Source organism: Saccoglossus kowalevskii, chromosome 2 (genome assembly GCF_978046115.1).
Source record: "Saccoglossus kowalevskii chromosome 2, keSacKowa6.1, whole genome shotgun sequence".
Lineage (NCBI taxonomy): Eukaryota > Metazoa > Hemichordata > Enteropneusta > Harrimaniidae > Saccoglossus > Saccoglossus kowalevskii.
In genome coordinates, this window is record NC_140642.1 from 10,931,673 (window position 1) to 10,948,164 (window position 16,492).

Consider the following 16,492-nt stretch of genomic DNA (forward strand, 5'->3'; position numbering starts at 1 on the left):
GACTGTGCATTTGATGTGCATTGTCACAGCCATCATTGGGATATTGCCAAATCACATTGACTGTGCATTTGATGTACATGGTCACAGCCATCATTGGGTTATTGACAAATCACATTGACTGTGCATTTGATGTGCATTGTCACAGCCATCATTGGGTTATTGCTAAATCACATTGACTGTGCATTTGATGTACATTGTCACAGCCATTTCTGGGTTATTGACAAATCACATTGACTGTGCATTTGATGTGCATTGTCACAGCCATCATTGGGATATTGCCAAATCACATTGACTGTGCATTTGATGTACATGGTCACAGCCATCATTGGGTTATTGACAAATCACATTGACTGTGCATTTGATGTGCATTGTCACAGCCATCATTGGGTTATTGACAAATCACATTGACTGTGCATTTGATGTGCATTGTCACAGCCATCATTGGGTTATTGCTAAATCACATTGACTGTGCATTTGATGTACATTGTCACAGCCATTTCTGGGTTATTGACAAATCACATTGACTGTGCATTTGATGTGCATTGTCATAGCCATCATTGGGTTATTGACAAATCACATTGACTGTGCATTTGATGTGCATTGTCACAGCCATCATTGGGATATTGCCAAATCACATTGACTGTGCATTTGATGTACATTGTCACAGCCATCATTGGGTTATTGACAAATCACATTGACTGTGCATTTGATGTGCATTGTCACAGCCATCATTGGGTTATTGCTAAATCACATTGACTGTGCATTTGATGTACATTGTCACAGCCACCATTGGGTTATTGACAAATCACATTGACTGTGCATTTGATGTACGTTGTTACAGCCATCATTGGGATATTGACAAATCACATTAACTGTGCATTTGATGTACTTTGTCACAGCCATCATTGGGTTATTGACAAATCACATTGACTGTGCATTTGATGTGCATTGTCACAGCCATCATTGGGTTATTGACAAATCACATTGACTGTGCATTTGATGTGCATTGTCACAGCCATCATTGAGTTATTGACAAATCACATTGAGTGTGCATTTGATGTACTTTGTCACAGCCATCATTGAGTTATTGACAAATCACATTGAGTGTGCATTTGATGTACATTGTCACAGCCACCATTGAGTTATTGACAAATCACATTGAGTGTGCATTTGATGTACATTGTCACAGCCATCATTGGGTTATTGCTAAATCACATTGAGTGTGCATTTGATGTACATTGTCACAGCCATCATTGGGTTATTGACAAATCACATTGACTGTGCATTTGATGTACATTGTCACAGCCATCATTGGGATATTGACAAATCACATTAACTGTGCATTTGATGTACTTTGTCACAGCCACCATTGAGTTATTGACAAATCACATTGAGTGTGCATTTGATGTACATTGTCACAGCCACCATTGAGTTATTGACAAATCACATTGAGTGTGCATTTGATGTACATTGTCACAGCCATCATTGGGTTATTGCTAAATCACATTGAGTGTGCATTTGATGTACATTGTCACAGCCATCATTGGGTTATTGACAAATCACATTGACTGTGCATTTGATGTACATTGTCACAGCCATCATTGGGATATTGACAAATCACATTAACTGTGCATTTGATGTACTTTGTCACAGCCACCATTGAGTTATTGACAAATCACATTGAGTGTGCATTTGATGTACATTGTCACAGCCATCATTGGGATATTGACAAATCACATTGAGTGTGCATTTGTTGTATTTTGACCATTATTGAGCTTTATAACAGAATTCACCAAATACAGGAGCAAAGGGCATCCTCTTGCCAATTTTCTTTCTTTCCATTTGAATGGAATTATATATTGAGGCACATCTGTGGAAATGACAGAAAAATAATTTTCATAGTATCAATTTATATTTGAAAATTGGTAAAAGTTATGATGACCTAAGTTATTTTATTTAATCGAAAGGGCAACTTGATTGGCCATAGGCTTGTGAGGCAAGTTCTGTAGATAATTTGTATTGAGGGACAAGAGAATGTGGAAAGAAATTTAAGTTTGTGTTCAAATAGTTTACATGTGGTCTTCAATAAAGTGCAGTAATAGTTTTAGTTTCGTTAATCAAATGAAGGCAAGAAACGTAATTCATTAATTTCAGAGTACAAGAATTTAGACTTTATCTGACAAAGACAGACTGAATTTCAAAGCAGTTAACAGCTATTTATATATAATCCCACAATATTTTCTCTTAGGTTGTGGGATTATATTTATTTATCACATGCATATTTCCACACTCCAAAAAAATGAAACAGCATAGTGTTGAAATTGCAACTGTTCCTGAAATAACACTGAATACAAAAATATTATTGCAAGCACTAAACCTGCTAATTTTGTCACTGTGTTCTATTTCATGCAAACACAATATTTTTATTTTGCTCGTTCAAGATATTTGCTCCAATTCACTAGGATTTATTTTCACTCATTCATGAGGGGACTGAAGATAATAAAGTAACCACGATCCACAGTTATCGGGCTGTATATTAACAACTGTCAGACATGTACAATGAAAAAAAAGGGATGACAGTCTGTGACGTTAAACTATGTGATATGCATCATCAATTCGTCTTGTATTATGTCCACTGTGGAGATACCGGGGTAGATATGCACTTATGCATGGATAAATATTTAATGGTTATTAACAATAATCAAGAGTATTTGGTAACTGATATATGACATCTATGAGAAAAATTAGCATATTTGATGGGAGATAATAATCGAGCACATGCTGCAATGAACGCACATGTTCCTCACTAAGAGTTTTCTTTCACAATATGCAATATATTATATGTTTTGGCAATAATTATTCGTACTAGTACAGGCTTCTTTGTTTTGATTAGTTGTTCATATAGCTATACTCACTATGTACAGTGCTTACAGTTGTGTGAACTTTATAATTCAGTTTATTCATTTTCAGGGCAGGATCACAGGTCTTTTAATGCCATTATTATAGAACTATGGAATTATGAATTGCTCTCTTATAAGCCACACAGTTTGAGCTCATGAAGTGGTGGCAGAATTGCATTAAAAGAAAAATGATTCAAACATCACAATGAACGTGATGCACAAGTCAATGGATTACCCGGTAATCTCTGACACCCCTACCCTTGGTATATTGGGGCTAATTTCAACATTCTCTCGTGCGATTTCTCCCCTGAGGGTAAAAACCTAGGAACAACTGTGAAGGGATAGGACAGGGTGAGGATAATAGGCCAAGTTGACAAGGCATTTTTGTATTATCCCAAGGGTTGGGGCATAATATATTTAGCAACTCTAGTAATTATTCTTGTTCTCAAAGGCAGGGGGCAGGGTTGGGGATTATATGGACTAGCAAATAATCATGCTGCGTGTGTGCTATAGGTAGGAATTTGTTTCGGGCACAGTTGTAAATAGAACAAAGACTAGTGTAGATTTTGGATAGTAGAGAGGTTCGCCTACACGTTTATGTGTACATCAATCATTTCTGTGAGTACATCATCAAATTCTAAGAATGTCCTGTGTACATGTAAACAGATCCACAGATTTTACGTGTAGACAGCTGATTCCAAGTTGTTAATGTGTGCATTTATTTTCCTTTTGGAACACAAAAGTGTATATACTCAGTGATTTGTTAATAACAGCTGTAAATTGGATAGCATTATTATATACTCAAACAATTATTATTTAATGCATAATTCATAATTATATATGAAACTGACCCAACACAGGTTAGTAGATCCCAATTGCATGTACCAAGTTCTCTCATTTCATGCTGATTGACAACAACAAGCAGTGTTTCTACACATTTCCCTGTCATGTATCTTATGAATTTGAAAAACCATTTTTATGTTTTTGTTTAATCTACTGTATTATTGGAAAGTTCAGTGGACGCCTCACCACACCAAAGTCGATCAACACAAACAGAGCTGTCTGAATAGTTTTGCTACAAATGTGACATCATTTTGCTAATCTTGCTGGTAGAAAACAGTGAAACGTAATTTTCATTTTTGTAATACTCGTTTCACTGAGTATATTATGCTTCGATAATCTGGATATGTTCGTCTTCTCGAATAGAAAATTGAATAATTTGATCATCAGTCATTCTTTCCAAAAGAAAAGGTGTGGCATGGTTCCATCATACATATTGTAATAAGAACTGCCATTATCTACTGATTTGCGAGTGCGAACAGTCCAAGCCGGGGTATTTGAACCGAAATTGTCATTTAAGCTTTAGGCCGTCGCTGATTGGCTGCTGAGCTGGAATGCCAATTTTTAGTTTTAAATACCCCAGGAAAGTGTTCTAGGTTCTTTGTGTAATTAGGTGTTCGTATGCAAGGGATTTTTCCACACAAACACGACGAATTAGGCCGAATTTTGTTATCGTTTGGCATAATATAACCCCCAACGGACCGTATTTTTGTGAAAGATTGGTATTTTTGTCCTGATTTGTAGGAATCTGAAAAACGCGTTTCACAACTTGTCTCTTATTCAGTTTTATGAGTCATTCAAGATGGCGGCCCCCATGTAGTAAATATCGCATTAATTGTATCATATCAGGTGTGCGCCAGCTGACTGTGACTGAGTGTACTTAATGCCCGAAAACCATTGTAAAAAAGGTGCGATTTTCAACATCTGCACAGTTCTGCACACCGATGAAAACTGCCCTGTCAAAACATCTTGTTATAAACTTATCATGTATTTTTAAATTTCACTGCGGAAATTTGCAGAATTCTTTTTATCAATGCCTAAAGTTGGATGACTTTTGTGATGAAAAATATCAGGAAAGAAGTAATCTCTTGTCTTGGACGCGTCCGTATGCAGAATGTCCGGGGACTACAAGTGTGAAATGACCTTTCTGATCCGATGAAGGTCATTGCGCATGCACAATTCTTTTATTTATGGTTTGCGCATTCAATTTTATAGACGATGTTTAAACGGAATTTATTTTTTCAGTTCTACTCTCGTTTTCTTGTGTAAATAAGCGGCTATCATAATGTAGATAAAACAAATTCTAAATAAAAACAATAAGTGGTTTAACCAGAGCGAAGACAAAGGGTGTTTATCGGATTAACACAGGCTTAAAGCGTCCTCATTCCTTCTCTTTTCTACCTCCATGGTCAACGTGAACGCAGATTCTGCAGTATATACACATACTACACGTCAAACGTGTTGCCGAACCTCTCTATTAATTTCACCACACCGAGCTGAGGTTAATGAGTGCCGTGTGGTGTCGGTAATCTAGGTTGCCGGTGAAGTTGCATAATTGGGCGGAAGACAGCGCAAATGTAGTACCCACCTTCGCCTACACCTTCCGACAAAACTGTTTCGGTGTTTGCATTCGCACTACGTTCCTGGTCAACCAATTCAGTCAACACGGCATTCACATCTCCTTGAAGTTTCACAAGAGATTCTTGTGTCCTATTTAGCTGCGTTTTTCCTCCTCCGGATCCGACACAGTAACTTATTTCTCTTTGTTCGCCAGATTTTAAAGTTAAAACAGCAGACAGCATGGGGGTCGCCATTTTCAGTCATTGAGCATGCTCATGAGAGACGAGGTCAATGCATTACAACTTCCGGTTGGCGGGGCTGTGAGAACGAAACGTAACAGCAGTGAAAGGTAAGTAACAATTTTGTTACTCGTTATTAGGCGTTGTTGTAATTGAGGGATGGGGAGTTTGGTTTACGTCGTCTTTTTCATTATTACGTTGGCAAATAATTATAATTTTATGTTTCAAACCCAAAACTATTCTCTCAACTATGGGTGAGTTATCGTTACGGTATAAAATAGTGAACACAATGATTATTGGTATTGGCCCCTCCCCAAATTAATTTTAGGTTGTAAGGCATATACAATTGAATGGGGGTGTTAGGGCTAGGGATGAGGCTAGGGCGCGGGTGGGCGCAAGTGAAAGTTCTTTCCCTACTCCCACCCAACTCCACCCTGAAAAACTATATTGTAATTGGGGTGTTAGGGGTGGGGGGTGGTGGGTGGTGGGTATAATCAATATGCCAATTTAAACACGGGAGTCATCATTACTTCATGCATTAACAAATAATACTGTTAAAGGGTGGTGGTCGTCATGGAAATGTGAGATACATACATGTTTGATTAGGCAATTTCTGGATAGGACGCATCATCAACTATTACAAGGCTTCAAAGTATTTATTCAGTGGACATCCAAATAAAAACTTGTGCTTGCTATTGGGAGAGTGCATTGGATTGTGGGAAAATGTTTATCAACGCAAATCCTGCACATGCGTGGTGACCACTCACCTTTCAAAAAATGTGTCAAATTTCAATTAGCATTATTGGAAACCTGGCTGTAAAAATGACATTTATGATTTAAATCTATGTTCACAAGAATTATGTCAAAACAACATTAACAATCACCTTGACCACCTAGCAACACTTGGGAATAGAGAAAAATCACTGACATCACTAAACAACAAGTACCATCTTCATCTCCTATCTCTGTCCTTATAGGCACAAATCAAAATCACTGCCATTCTTGACTCAGCCCAGTGTATCATCCCAATATTATTGTTAATTGTGGTTGACATGAATAATAAAGAGTCTATTGGTTGCTTTGTCAAATTTCCAAGTTCAAGTTCAAAGTTCCCTGAGGAGAGCTGGGTCAATATGTAATATAGCAACTGTGACCGCCAACATGTTCAAAATGAGGCACTTGCTGATTGGACAATATTGAACTATCTCATTAATATTAACAGTTATGTCAAAATAGCATTTCTGGATTGGTCAATTTGAATTCTATAAAAATCTATATTTATAAAACATTCATAACTACCACAGCCTTATGCTTTTCACTGTATTTGACTCGTATTTATATTTTCTAACTTCTCTTACTATGCTCTGCTCCAGCCATCACAAGTACCCCCCCCCCCCCCCCCCCCGGTACAAATGTGCATGTATATTTCACCATTACATTTCTACTTATATGTTGACCTGTATTGAGCCCAAAAAAGCAAGTTAGGTTATGGTGAGAAAATTGAAAAATTATTAATTTATTTCTGATAAATTTATAATAATTCCTGCACTGAGACCTATAAGTTATTTATGAAATACTGCCTTTTTCAAATATATACAATATCACTTTGTAGTTCCATTTTGAGCCAGTATGTAATAGTATTATTTCAACATTGAAACATAAAATGGCCAGTGTACACAACATTTCAGGTCAACTGTGGTTTGAAAAAAATATTGTTATACCTAATTAAAACAATTTCTTCGACTGTAAAAGTGCACAAACTAAATAATTTCCAAACTAACCAATCACATAGGAAATCTTGCCATGACTCGTCCTTGTAATAAAAAAAAAAATGCTGTTGTAATAACTGCTTGTTGCCACATGATTTCATGATTATTTTTTTTGGGGGGGGAGGGTAACAGAGAGAATGAATCATTCACATTTGCATGTTGTATTTCTTTTCAACTTTTTAATGTATAATGGTTATTTTGAGCCATGCTATGGGTTACTCATCCTTTGTGTAAAATTTCATGCGAAGACTGTCTTAAGTCTTGATTCTAAAATATTCATGTATTAAACTATGCCTTAGGATTTATATGATACTTATTAACTGTATATCATCATACAAATTTGATAATTATTAGAAAATCCCTATGATGTTGCTTCATTTTTGCAAATGATCTTGGTATTAGTATCATGATCTTATTGTGCTGCGAGGTATACATATTGGGTTATTGATGCACTTGCGCAATATGTAGTTGTGTGCTACGGTACTTCATATAATGTCATGATGTAACTGTACATGACTCATGACAGTATTTTTGTGATTGTTATCCGCGGTAAAAATTGAAATGGCCAGACTACTGTATAGTGAAGATATGATAGCATGACATGATTTTATACATTACTAAATTCATGGAACTGAAAACAATCCAGATTATCTCCAATCATAACCTGTTTGTCTTGATGACAGATTTTATAGCATTTTATAGCATTTTATAGTAGGTGCATGTGATGAGATGAATTTTAAATATTTACAAGAAATGGAGTTTGTGGAAAAAAATTGATTCCAACCGCTTTAGGAAATAAAACAGATCAAGACAGAGCATGGCCCCAGTGTAAGTCTACATCATACATCAGTCACGAATTAGATTTCAAAACAGGAAAACAAATCATTCTTCAGCTCCAAGAAAAAGAAACATTTCCCAGAAAAATGCACTATCACTGTCATACTGGAATTCTTGACGATGGTGACTTTATAAAAAACCTAACATGCTATGATATCATCGGTCTTGGTAAGACATGGTTGAATAAAAATTCTCACAGTTTCCTTACAATACCAGGATACTACGCCTTTTCAGTTACTAGGAACAACCAACAAGGAGGAGGAATATCTATACTGGTGAAACAAGATCTAAAACAAGGAATAACAATTGAAAAGAACAATTTTGATGATATACTATGGTGTAAACTTAAAAAAGACTTCTTCAGTTTAAAAACAGACATATATCTTTGTTTCATTTACAATCCTCCTTCAAATTCAAAATACTGCCGAACTGACTTTTTTGATTACTTGGAAGCAGATATTTGTAATTATTCTAAATGTGGAGATATTATAATACTTGGAGACTTTAATAGTAGGACAGGGAATATGACTGACTTTGTAAATACTGATGGCGATTCATTCATGCCTACCCCAAACTGTTATACAAATGATGATACCATATTACAACGTAGTAACAGAGACACACATGGTAAATCACTATTGGAACTATGTAAGAGCACTGGCATTAAAATCCTAAATGGAATTCCTGGTGACTTGTGTGGTAACTTCACATGTTATCATTACAATGGCAATAGCACAGTAGATTATGCCTTAGCTTCATCAAACTTGCTCTGTAATTTTAAATATTTCCAAGTTCATATTTTTACCATCCTGTCAGATCACTGCCAGATATCATGTTTGTTTACATTAGAAAAATTCATCAATTCTAAGAAAATTAATTCAAAATATAACAAAAATAACCTCCCTAAAAGTTGGATCTGGAATAAACTGTCAATCTTTGATTATTATGGAAACTTATCATCTGAAAAAACTCAAAATTTAATTAAAACTTTCTTAGACAACAAAAATAACTTGGATAACGATGGAATACATGATGCAGTGCTGAATTTCAACTCAATTATTGGTGATATAGCTGATCAAACCTTTAAAAAGAAGAAATCAAACATCAAAACAAAACAAAAACATAAACAGAAAAAGTGGTTTGACAAAGATTGTAGAACCCATAAGAAATACTTGATTTATTGTGCTAAACTGATTAGCAAACAACCTTTTGATTAAAAGTTAAGAGAAATATATTTTGTGAAGAAAAAGAAATATAAAAAATTGATCAAAACTAAACAAAAAAAGGGAGAGCTGTTAATTGTAAATAAATTAACACATTTGAGAAATACAAATCCCAATCAATTTTGGAAAATCATTAATGAATTGAAAAATTCTCATAAAAATCAATCTAATCCTATTTCTGTAGTGGGAAGAATACTATAAAATATTAAACAAAGCTGATCAGAACAACAATTTGCAAAATAATATCATTTCTGATATGTCAGAAATGGAAAACAGAAATGAATCTAATAATCTTATTAACAATAAAATAACAGAAAAAGAGATAAAAATGCTATTAAAAAACTTAAAAATAAAAAAGCACCTGGTTATGATGGCTTCTGCTCTGAGCTTTTGAAATGCAGCTCAGATTCCTTGATAAAACCATTAAAAAACTTTTTAACCTAATTTTAGAGTCTGGAATTTATCCAAAGTTGTGGAATATTAGTATTATTTCACACATCTATAAAAAGGGTGATTCACACAACCCAGGAAACTATCGGGGAATAGCTGTATCAAGTTGTGTGGGAAAAACATTCTGTACTATAATAAATAATAGAATTACCCAATACCTTGAAACAAATAACATAATTAACAATAATCAAGCAGGGTTCCGTAAAGGCCACCGCACAATAGACCACATTTTTGTACTGAAAACAATTGTTAAAAAATATCTCCAGCTAAATGGAAAATTATATGCGTGCTTTATAGACTAAAAAAGCCTTCGATAGTGTCTGGCGTAATGGGTTGTTTTATAAATTACTCAAAAATGAAATAAATGGCAAAATCTATAATATTATTAAAAATATGTATTGTAATACGAAAGCATGCATTCGTTTAGAAAACACAATCACAATTATATTTGAGACAACAAAAGGTGTGAGACAAGGCTGTGTTATAAGCCCCACACTATTTAATTTATATGTTTATGATATGAATGAATACTTGGAAGACAAATCTCTTGATCAGGTCACACTACATAACACTAAAATTAACTCGCTACTTTACGCCGATGATCTGGTGCTAATTTCAATAACAAAAAAAGGCCTACAAAATGCATTTAATAAACTGCAAGATTATTGCCAAAAATGGAAAATCAAAGTAAATCTTGCGAAAACTAAAATTCTTGTATTCAGAAGGGGAACACTACAAAGAAATGAACAATTCTATTATCAAAATGAAAAACTTTGCTGTGTCAACTCATATAATTATCTTGGAATAATCTTTCAGTCAAATGGTAAATTTACAGAAGCTAGAGACAACCTAGCAGATAAAGCAATCAAAGCCATGTATGCACTAAAGTAGTCTTTACCAAAAGAAACAGACTGTAAAATGTACATCCATCTGTTTAATACATGTATATGTATCAAACCAATTTTACTGTATGGATCTGAAATTTAGGGAATGGAAAATGTGAGTAACATTAACTGGGACAAAACTAAAACAGAAAAAGTGCATCTAAAATTCATTAAACAACTACATGTACTTGGGCTTAATAAAAACACAGCATGTCGGGGTGAAATTAGAGCATTTCCATTGATAACTGAAGTGAAAATCAATATGATTAAGTTCTGGTCCTGTGTCACAGACAAGTCACAAAATAATTATACAAAGATAGCGTTAAGCGATCATACTTTATCAAAAGCACAATGGGAAACATCAGTCAAAAATATCTTGAAAATGCAGACCTCTCTAAAACATCACAAGTATCACATCAAAATATTAAGTAAATTAGCAGCACTATTAAACAACAATACATAACTTACTGGAGAGAGAATATGACAAATGAAAAAACAAAACTGAGAACATACATTAAATTTAAAATGAATTACAGTCTGGAAAATTACATTAATGTTTTGGATAATAATCAAAGATTAAAGCTGCAAGCAGCATCACAGGGGCCCAAGTATACATGCCATAAATAATGTCAAATGATACACATGATACACAATTAGTTTGAATGATAAGTACCATGAGGTCGAAATGCAGTTGGTTCCATATATTTATTTGAGATATAAAGGTTATTAATATATGGTCATCATCCGTTATTTTAATCAAATCTCTTGTTAAACATAGTCATGATAACACAGGATTCATCTTCCTAACTGCAACAGTGTTTGAGATACAACGATTATGCATATTAATGAGCTCACATGACCATATATGGTCATCTGTTATTTTATTCAAATCTCTTGTTTAACATCATCATAATAACACAGGTTTCATCTTCCTACCTGCAACAGTGCTTGAGATATAACAGTTATGCATATTAATGAGTTCACATGACCATATATGGTCATATGTTATTTTAATCAAATCTAAGGTTCACTGTTGTCATGATAACACAGGAATCATCTTCCTACCTGCAACAGTGCTTGAGATATAACAGTTATGCATATTAATGAGTTCACATGACCATATATGGTAATCTGTTATTTTAATGAAATTGCTTGTTCACTGTTGTCATGATAACACAGGAATCATCTTCCTAACTGCAACAGTGCTTGAGATATAGCAGCTATGCATATTAATGAGGTTAGAAGCCCCCACCCCATGGGCGTGTAGCCACATGACCTAGCCATATGCCATTCAGGGGAAAGAATGTATCTAAAGAGTAGAATACACATACAAAATTTTATTCCAATCGGACTAATACAAAACATGTAGTTGCATAATTTCAATTTTCACAAAATGCAAGATGGCGGCCAAACCACGTGACTTATCGAAAATATATTATTTTTTTCATATGCAGTTGAGGCCAGGCATGGTAAATATAAAAACATCTAGTAGATTTGTTGAATCACCTCTGAGAAACAAATGCCCAAACTTTTGATCAATTTTGTTTAAAATCCAAGATGGCGGCGAAACCATGTGACTGATCTGAAATTTTTTTTAGGTTTCTGAAAGGGTTAGATAGGGACATGCCATGACGCAATATTTGAGATTAACGCTCAAGTGTGGCATGAGTAAAAAACTACTTCCTGTTGAGAACAAATCCAAAATGGCGGCCAAACCACGTGACCAATCATAATGAATTTCTCAAATCTAAATCTGCTCCATATGTAGAAGCTAAGTACTGAATATGAGAACATTTTACTTGGCGGTTCTGAAGAAGAAGATTTTAAAGTGTTTTTTGCCGTTTTTAGGAAAAACAAAATGGCGGGAAAAGTCACATGACCGCTAAAGTTTTTATTTCTGATATTTATTACACATGAGTTGTACTATATACCATAAAAAAATCTAGACGCCTACACCCTCAGAAAGTGGTCAAACAGCCACTTCCGGTTTTATTTCAATCCAATATGGCTGCCAAACTAATTGGCCAATCAAAATTCTGAAAGCATGTTGCACCAGTTCACATTAGGGACTATCAGTATAGAGCATTATCAGACCATTCCGTTCAGCGGTTTTCTCAAACGGCTTGACGAAAAAAGTTACGGAAGAAAGAAAGAAGAAAGAAGAAAGAAGAAGAAAAAACCGAACAATAAGAATAGGGGCCACGCCCTACAGGCTTGGGCCCCTAAATATCAATGGCTAGATTCAGGACAAGTACCGGTAGTCACAATCTAGCCATTGAAAAAGGCAGACATACCAATCCAAAAACCCCATTAGAAAATAGAATTTGTAAACAATGCCTATTACAGGAAGTTGAAGACGAATCACACTTTCTTTAATTTGCCCACGATATCAAACAGATAGAAATGATTTTATTTCCAGTATTTTATTCCCCAAAGAAATCATTACCAACCTGCAAAAATTCACAAATTTAATGAAAAGTAATGACAGAAATATAATAAAACTTTTAGGGGAATTTTTACATAAATCATTCATTTTAAGAAATGAGCTTTCTTTGGATATAATACCTTGACTCTTTTCTAGTTTTCACGTTATCATACTTTGATATTATTTTAATCACTTATATATTTATTGCTGTAAACCAATAGAACATTTGTACTTCTAAGGATGCAATAAAGTTATTATTATTATTGTTGTGGTCTAGACATGTTTTTACTGAATAGTTGGTTTTGAATGTGTAAATAATATGATTAAAATTAAATAAATGGTCAAAATTTGTTCTAGTAAATGGTGGTATTTTCAACTTTTAAGCTTCCATGTGGATGGTAATTAGCATAAAGTGAGCTTTGTTTTGGAATGAAAAGAACTTTCGAAATGAGGCGGCGAGGCTATTTTTTTTTTTTTTTTTTTTGGAATACTGAGCTAAAATGGGGGAAGTTTGAGACAAGTGCGAGTACAAGCGCATTTTGGAATGCTTTAGAAGGAAAAAAAACGTTTGAGGTACATAGTTCAAACTGATCCGCGCGGAAACAAGAAACAGAGATACTTTTTTTCGCAGCCTAATGTAAATTGTATCTTAGTACTGTCTTCTTTCACTTATTTCAAGATATGTAATATTGCATCAAATTGCAAAGTTTAAAATTGTTCATCCAGCTTTGTGCTCTTAACTGTATTGTGGAATACAGTTGAGCGCACAAAGCTGGGACTTTGTTTATAACACATTTATAACAATTTGATCAAGTTCGAATATTTAATAGTGATTGGCTCAGCGCTGTCTGCGTTCATAATGCACAAACATGCTTTATTTGACAGCCCACTTGAAATGAATTGCTTTCTGATTGGAATTTGTTAAACTAACTCATTTAATATTAATTAAAATTCATGGTGATGTCACAATACCATTTCTGAATTGATCAATTGGATTTATAAAAATTCATATTTATAAAATCTCTACAATATCCCCGGGTTTCTGTCATTCACTGTATAAACTAATATAAACCTACATTGTACAACATTGTAGCTGGCAGTAAACCATTTAAAGATGGAATTATTGCTTGTTTGATAAACATTAATGTTGACAGGCACTATGCACTTAGTGGCCATCATGTTATTATCATGCCTTGGGGCAGAGTTCTTGTGGCATGTTTATTGTAAATCAAATGAAAACAATCCATAGTACAATGTAATCATTAACACTTGTTGGTCAGATAGTTAAAGCCTACAGGCATAACATTTAATATACCAGATCCTTATACATATGTGTTCTCTATAATTGCTGTTTGAACCATGTGATCTTGTGTTTCATCTTTAGTATTATTTTAAAAATAAAAATAAATTTAGTATTATAAATAGTCATTAGTTGTTTTGATTTGTCACATAGATAGATACATGTATATCAATAATAATAGAGGTGCGTCTATAGAGAAAATAAGTCATATTTCAATGATCCAACCCTCAATCAATACAATGTGCACTTCATGTGCACTTCTAATAGAGCAAATAAGGTAATTGAATACCATAGTTTGTATATAGCAAATGACCACATGTGTATCCTTTGGTAATCATCATGTAATTGTGTCTTACTAAATTCAACACAATTCAATTGAGATGAGTGGTGATGAGATCAATGATCAAATTGTACATTTGAAGGCTAACATTATTGTATTAAATATAGTGTTATCTCAGTCATGTGCATATGTCATATTAGTAATAATTTAATTTATTTATATCTATAGATTTGATAAAGGAAACTGTAATGAGATGATATGTAACTCAAGGTGATGTATCAAAAGTAACTTGAGTAGAATTGTAATGGCTGCAGGTGAAGACAACTCATTGTGGAGAACTGATTTATTGACATTTAAGGAAAAAGAAATAGAAGCAGTTGTTCACTGGTTTAGAAACTGGAGTTCCATGCAGAAAGATGATTTTTTGAAGAACTTATTGGATAAAGCAAGTCCCTTAGATGTTAATGTATTGGATGATGCATTGAACTCACTGCAATTACATAATAGACCACCAAGCATTTTCAAATGTCAGATGAAACTTTTTAATGGTTGGTTCGTAGAATGGACAAGCAAGGAGAGGGAGCATTTCATGATGAGACTGACTGAAAGTGACCCTGTATTTATCCATCAGTTTCATGAACTGCTACAAGCACGGCATACCTCGACTTCATCAGTGCAGTGATCTTTGAGAGTATGTCATATAAAGGTCAGATGGCCATTTAGATTCCTTTCCTAATAAATACCTTGAGATTAAGACTCAAAATAAAATAAATTGTCGTTAATTGTCAAACACATTCCAGCTATATATTTCATAGCTGAGTCGTGAAAACCTTGAAATTGTTTGATAGACTTCCCCATTAACTGCAGAGTGACTGTCAATATATTTTATCACTATGTAATCTACTGGCTTGATTGATTTTCTTGCTGGAAGCATACCAATCAATTTCCTCCAATTTTGTGATATTTTTCACATCGTTTACTACACAAATTAACACCAGTTTATTGCTTGGTGTCTCCTTTATCAGAGCCAGACGCATTGAAGTGTACATCATCATTGCTTTCAATTCTTTCACTCCATTTACCACTGAAGAGAAAACACTATTTAGAGTAATTTTATCAGATTTAGTGACAGTTTTTTCCTGAGGGGATGCACCAAGTAATAATTGTCAATAGGAAAGCATTATTGAATAACCCAAAAGGAATAGAAATATAATTACATCAGCTTTTATATTTTAATTTGCTAAGCTACAATATAAACTGGCATCCCATTCCACTGTCTACTACTACTTCTCATTCTATGAATATAAATTGTCATAGAAAACTGTCGTCTTCCTCTTTTTCCACTAACTAGAGTGGAATAAATTAAATCAATGTTTCCCATGTTTGAATTGTTAGACTGTAATGATTGCCCTTTGTACACAAACACGCTATTTTGTTGATTGTAGCAGATAATTTCTCACAAACCAATTGTCTGTTCTTGTAATGATTTCATGGTATTAAGATGAAGAAATAAATATAATAATAGAAGGTGAATATACTGAGATATCTGTACCATAATGATCATTTGAATATTTTTTATCTGTTTCTGTTTTTTGACATTATTAGTGCCAGATTGGGGTTTTATTTTGTGTGTGTGGACATTGGTTTCTCACAAATGCACAGACCTATTTCCATCAAATCTGATCACAAATGGTAAGAATTGTGTTGTTAACTTCTGTGCTGTGTATGAAGCACATACTGTGAGTCTTTGCAGTTGATGTATCTATGTCTAAGTGTGTGTATGAC

General features: G+C 34.1%; 2 protein-coding genes across 2 annotated transcripts in view; one reads left to right on the plus strand and one right to left on the minus strand.

Annotated features, from left to right (window-relative positions):
- LOC146748106 (uncharacterized) overlaps positions 1 to 5,583 on the minus strand; it is a 40,814-nt gene extending 35,231 nt beyond the window's left edge. Inside the window, exon 1 of the mRNA XM_085491205.1 lies at positions 5,329 to 5,583. Coding sequence (XP_085347331.1) covers positions 5,329 to 5,554 — 226 coding nt within the window. The 5' untranslated portion in view covers positions 5,555 to 5,583. The remainder of the gene's footprint in view (positions 1 to 5,328) is intronic.
- Positions 5,527 to 16,240, plus strand: LOC146748108 (uncharacterized protein C14orf119-like). The gene is made up of 2 exons (XM_085491198.1): positions 5,527 to 5,649; positions 14,936 to 16,240. Exon 2 carries the CDS (start codon positions 15,012 to 15,014, stop codon positions 15,387 to 15,389), a length of 378 nt encoding a protein of 125 aa, XP_085347324.1. The 5' UTR covers positions 5,527 to 5,649; positions 14,936 to 15,011; the 3' UTR covers positions 15,390 to 16,240.
- The last annotated feature ends 252 nt before the right edge of the window (positions 16,241 to 16,492 follow it).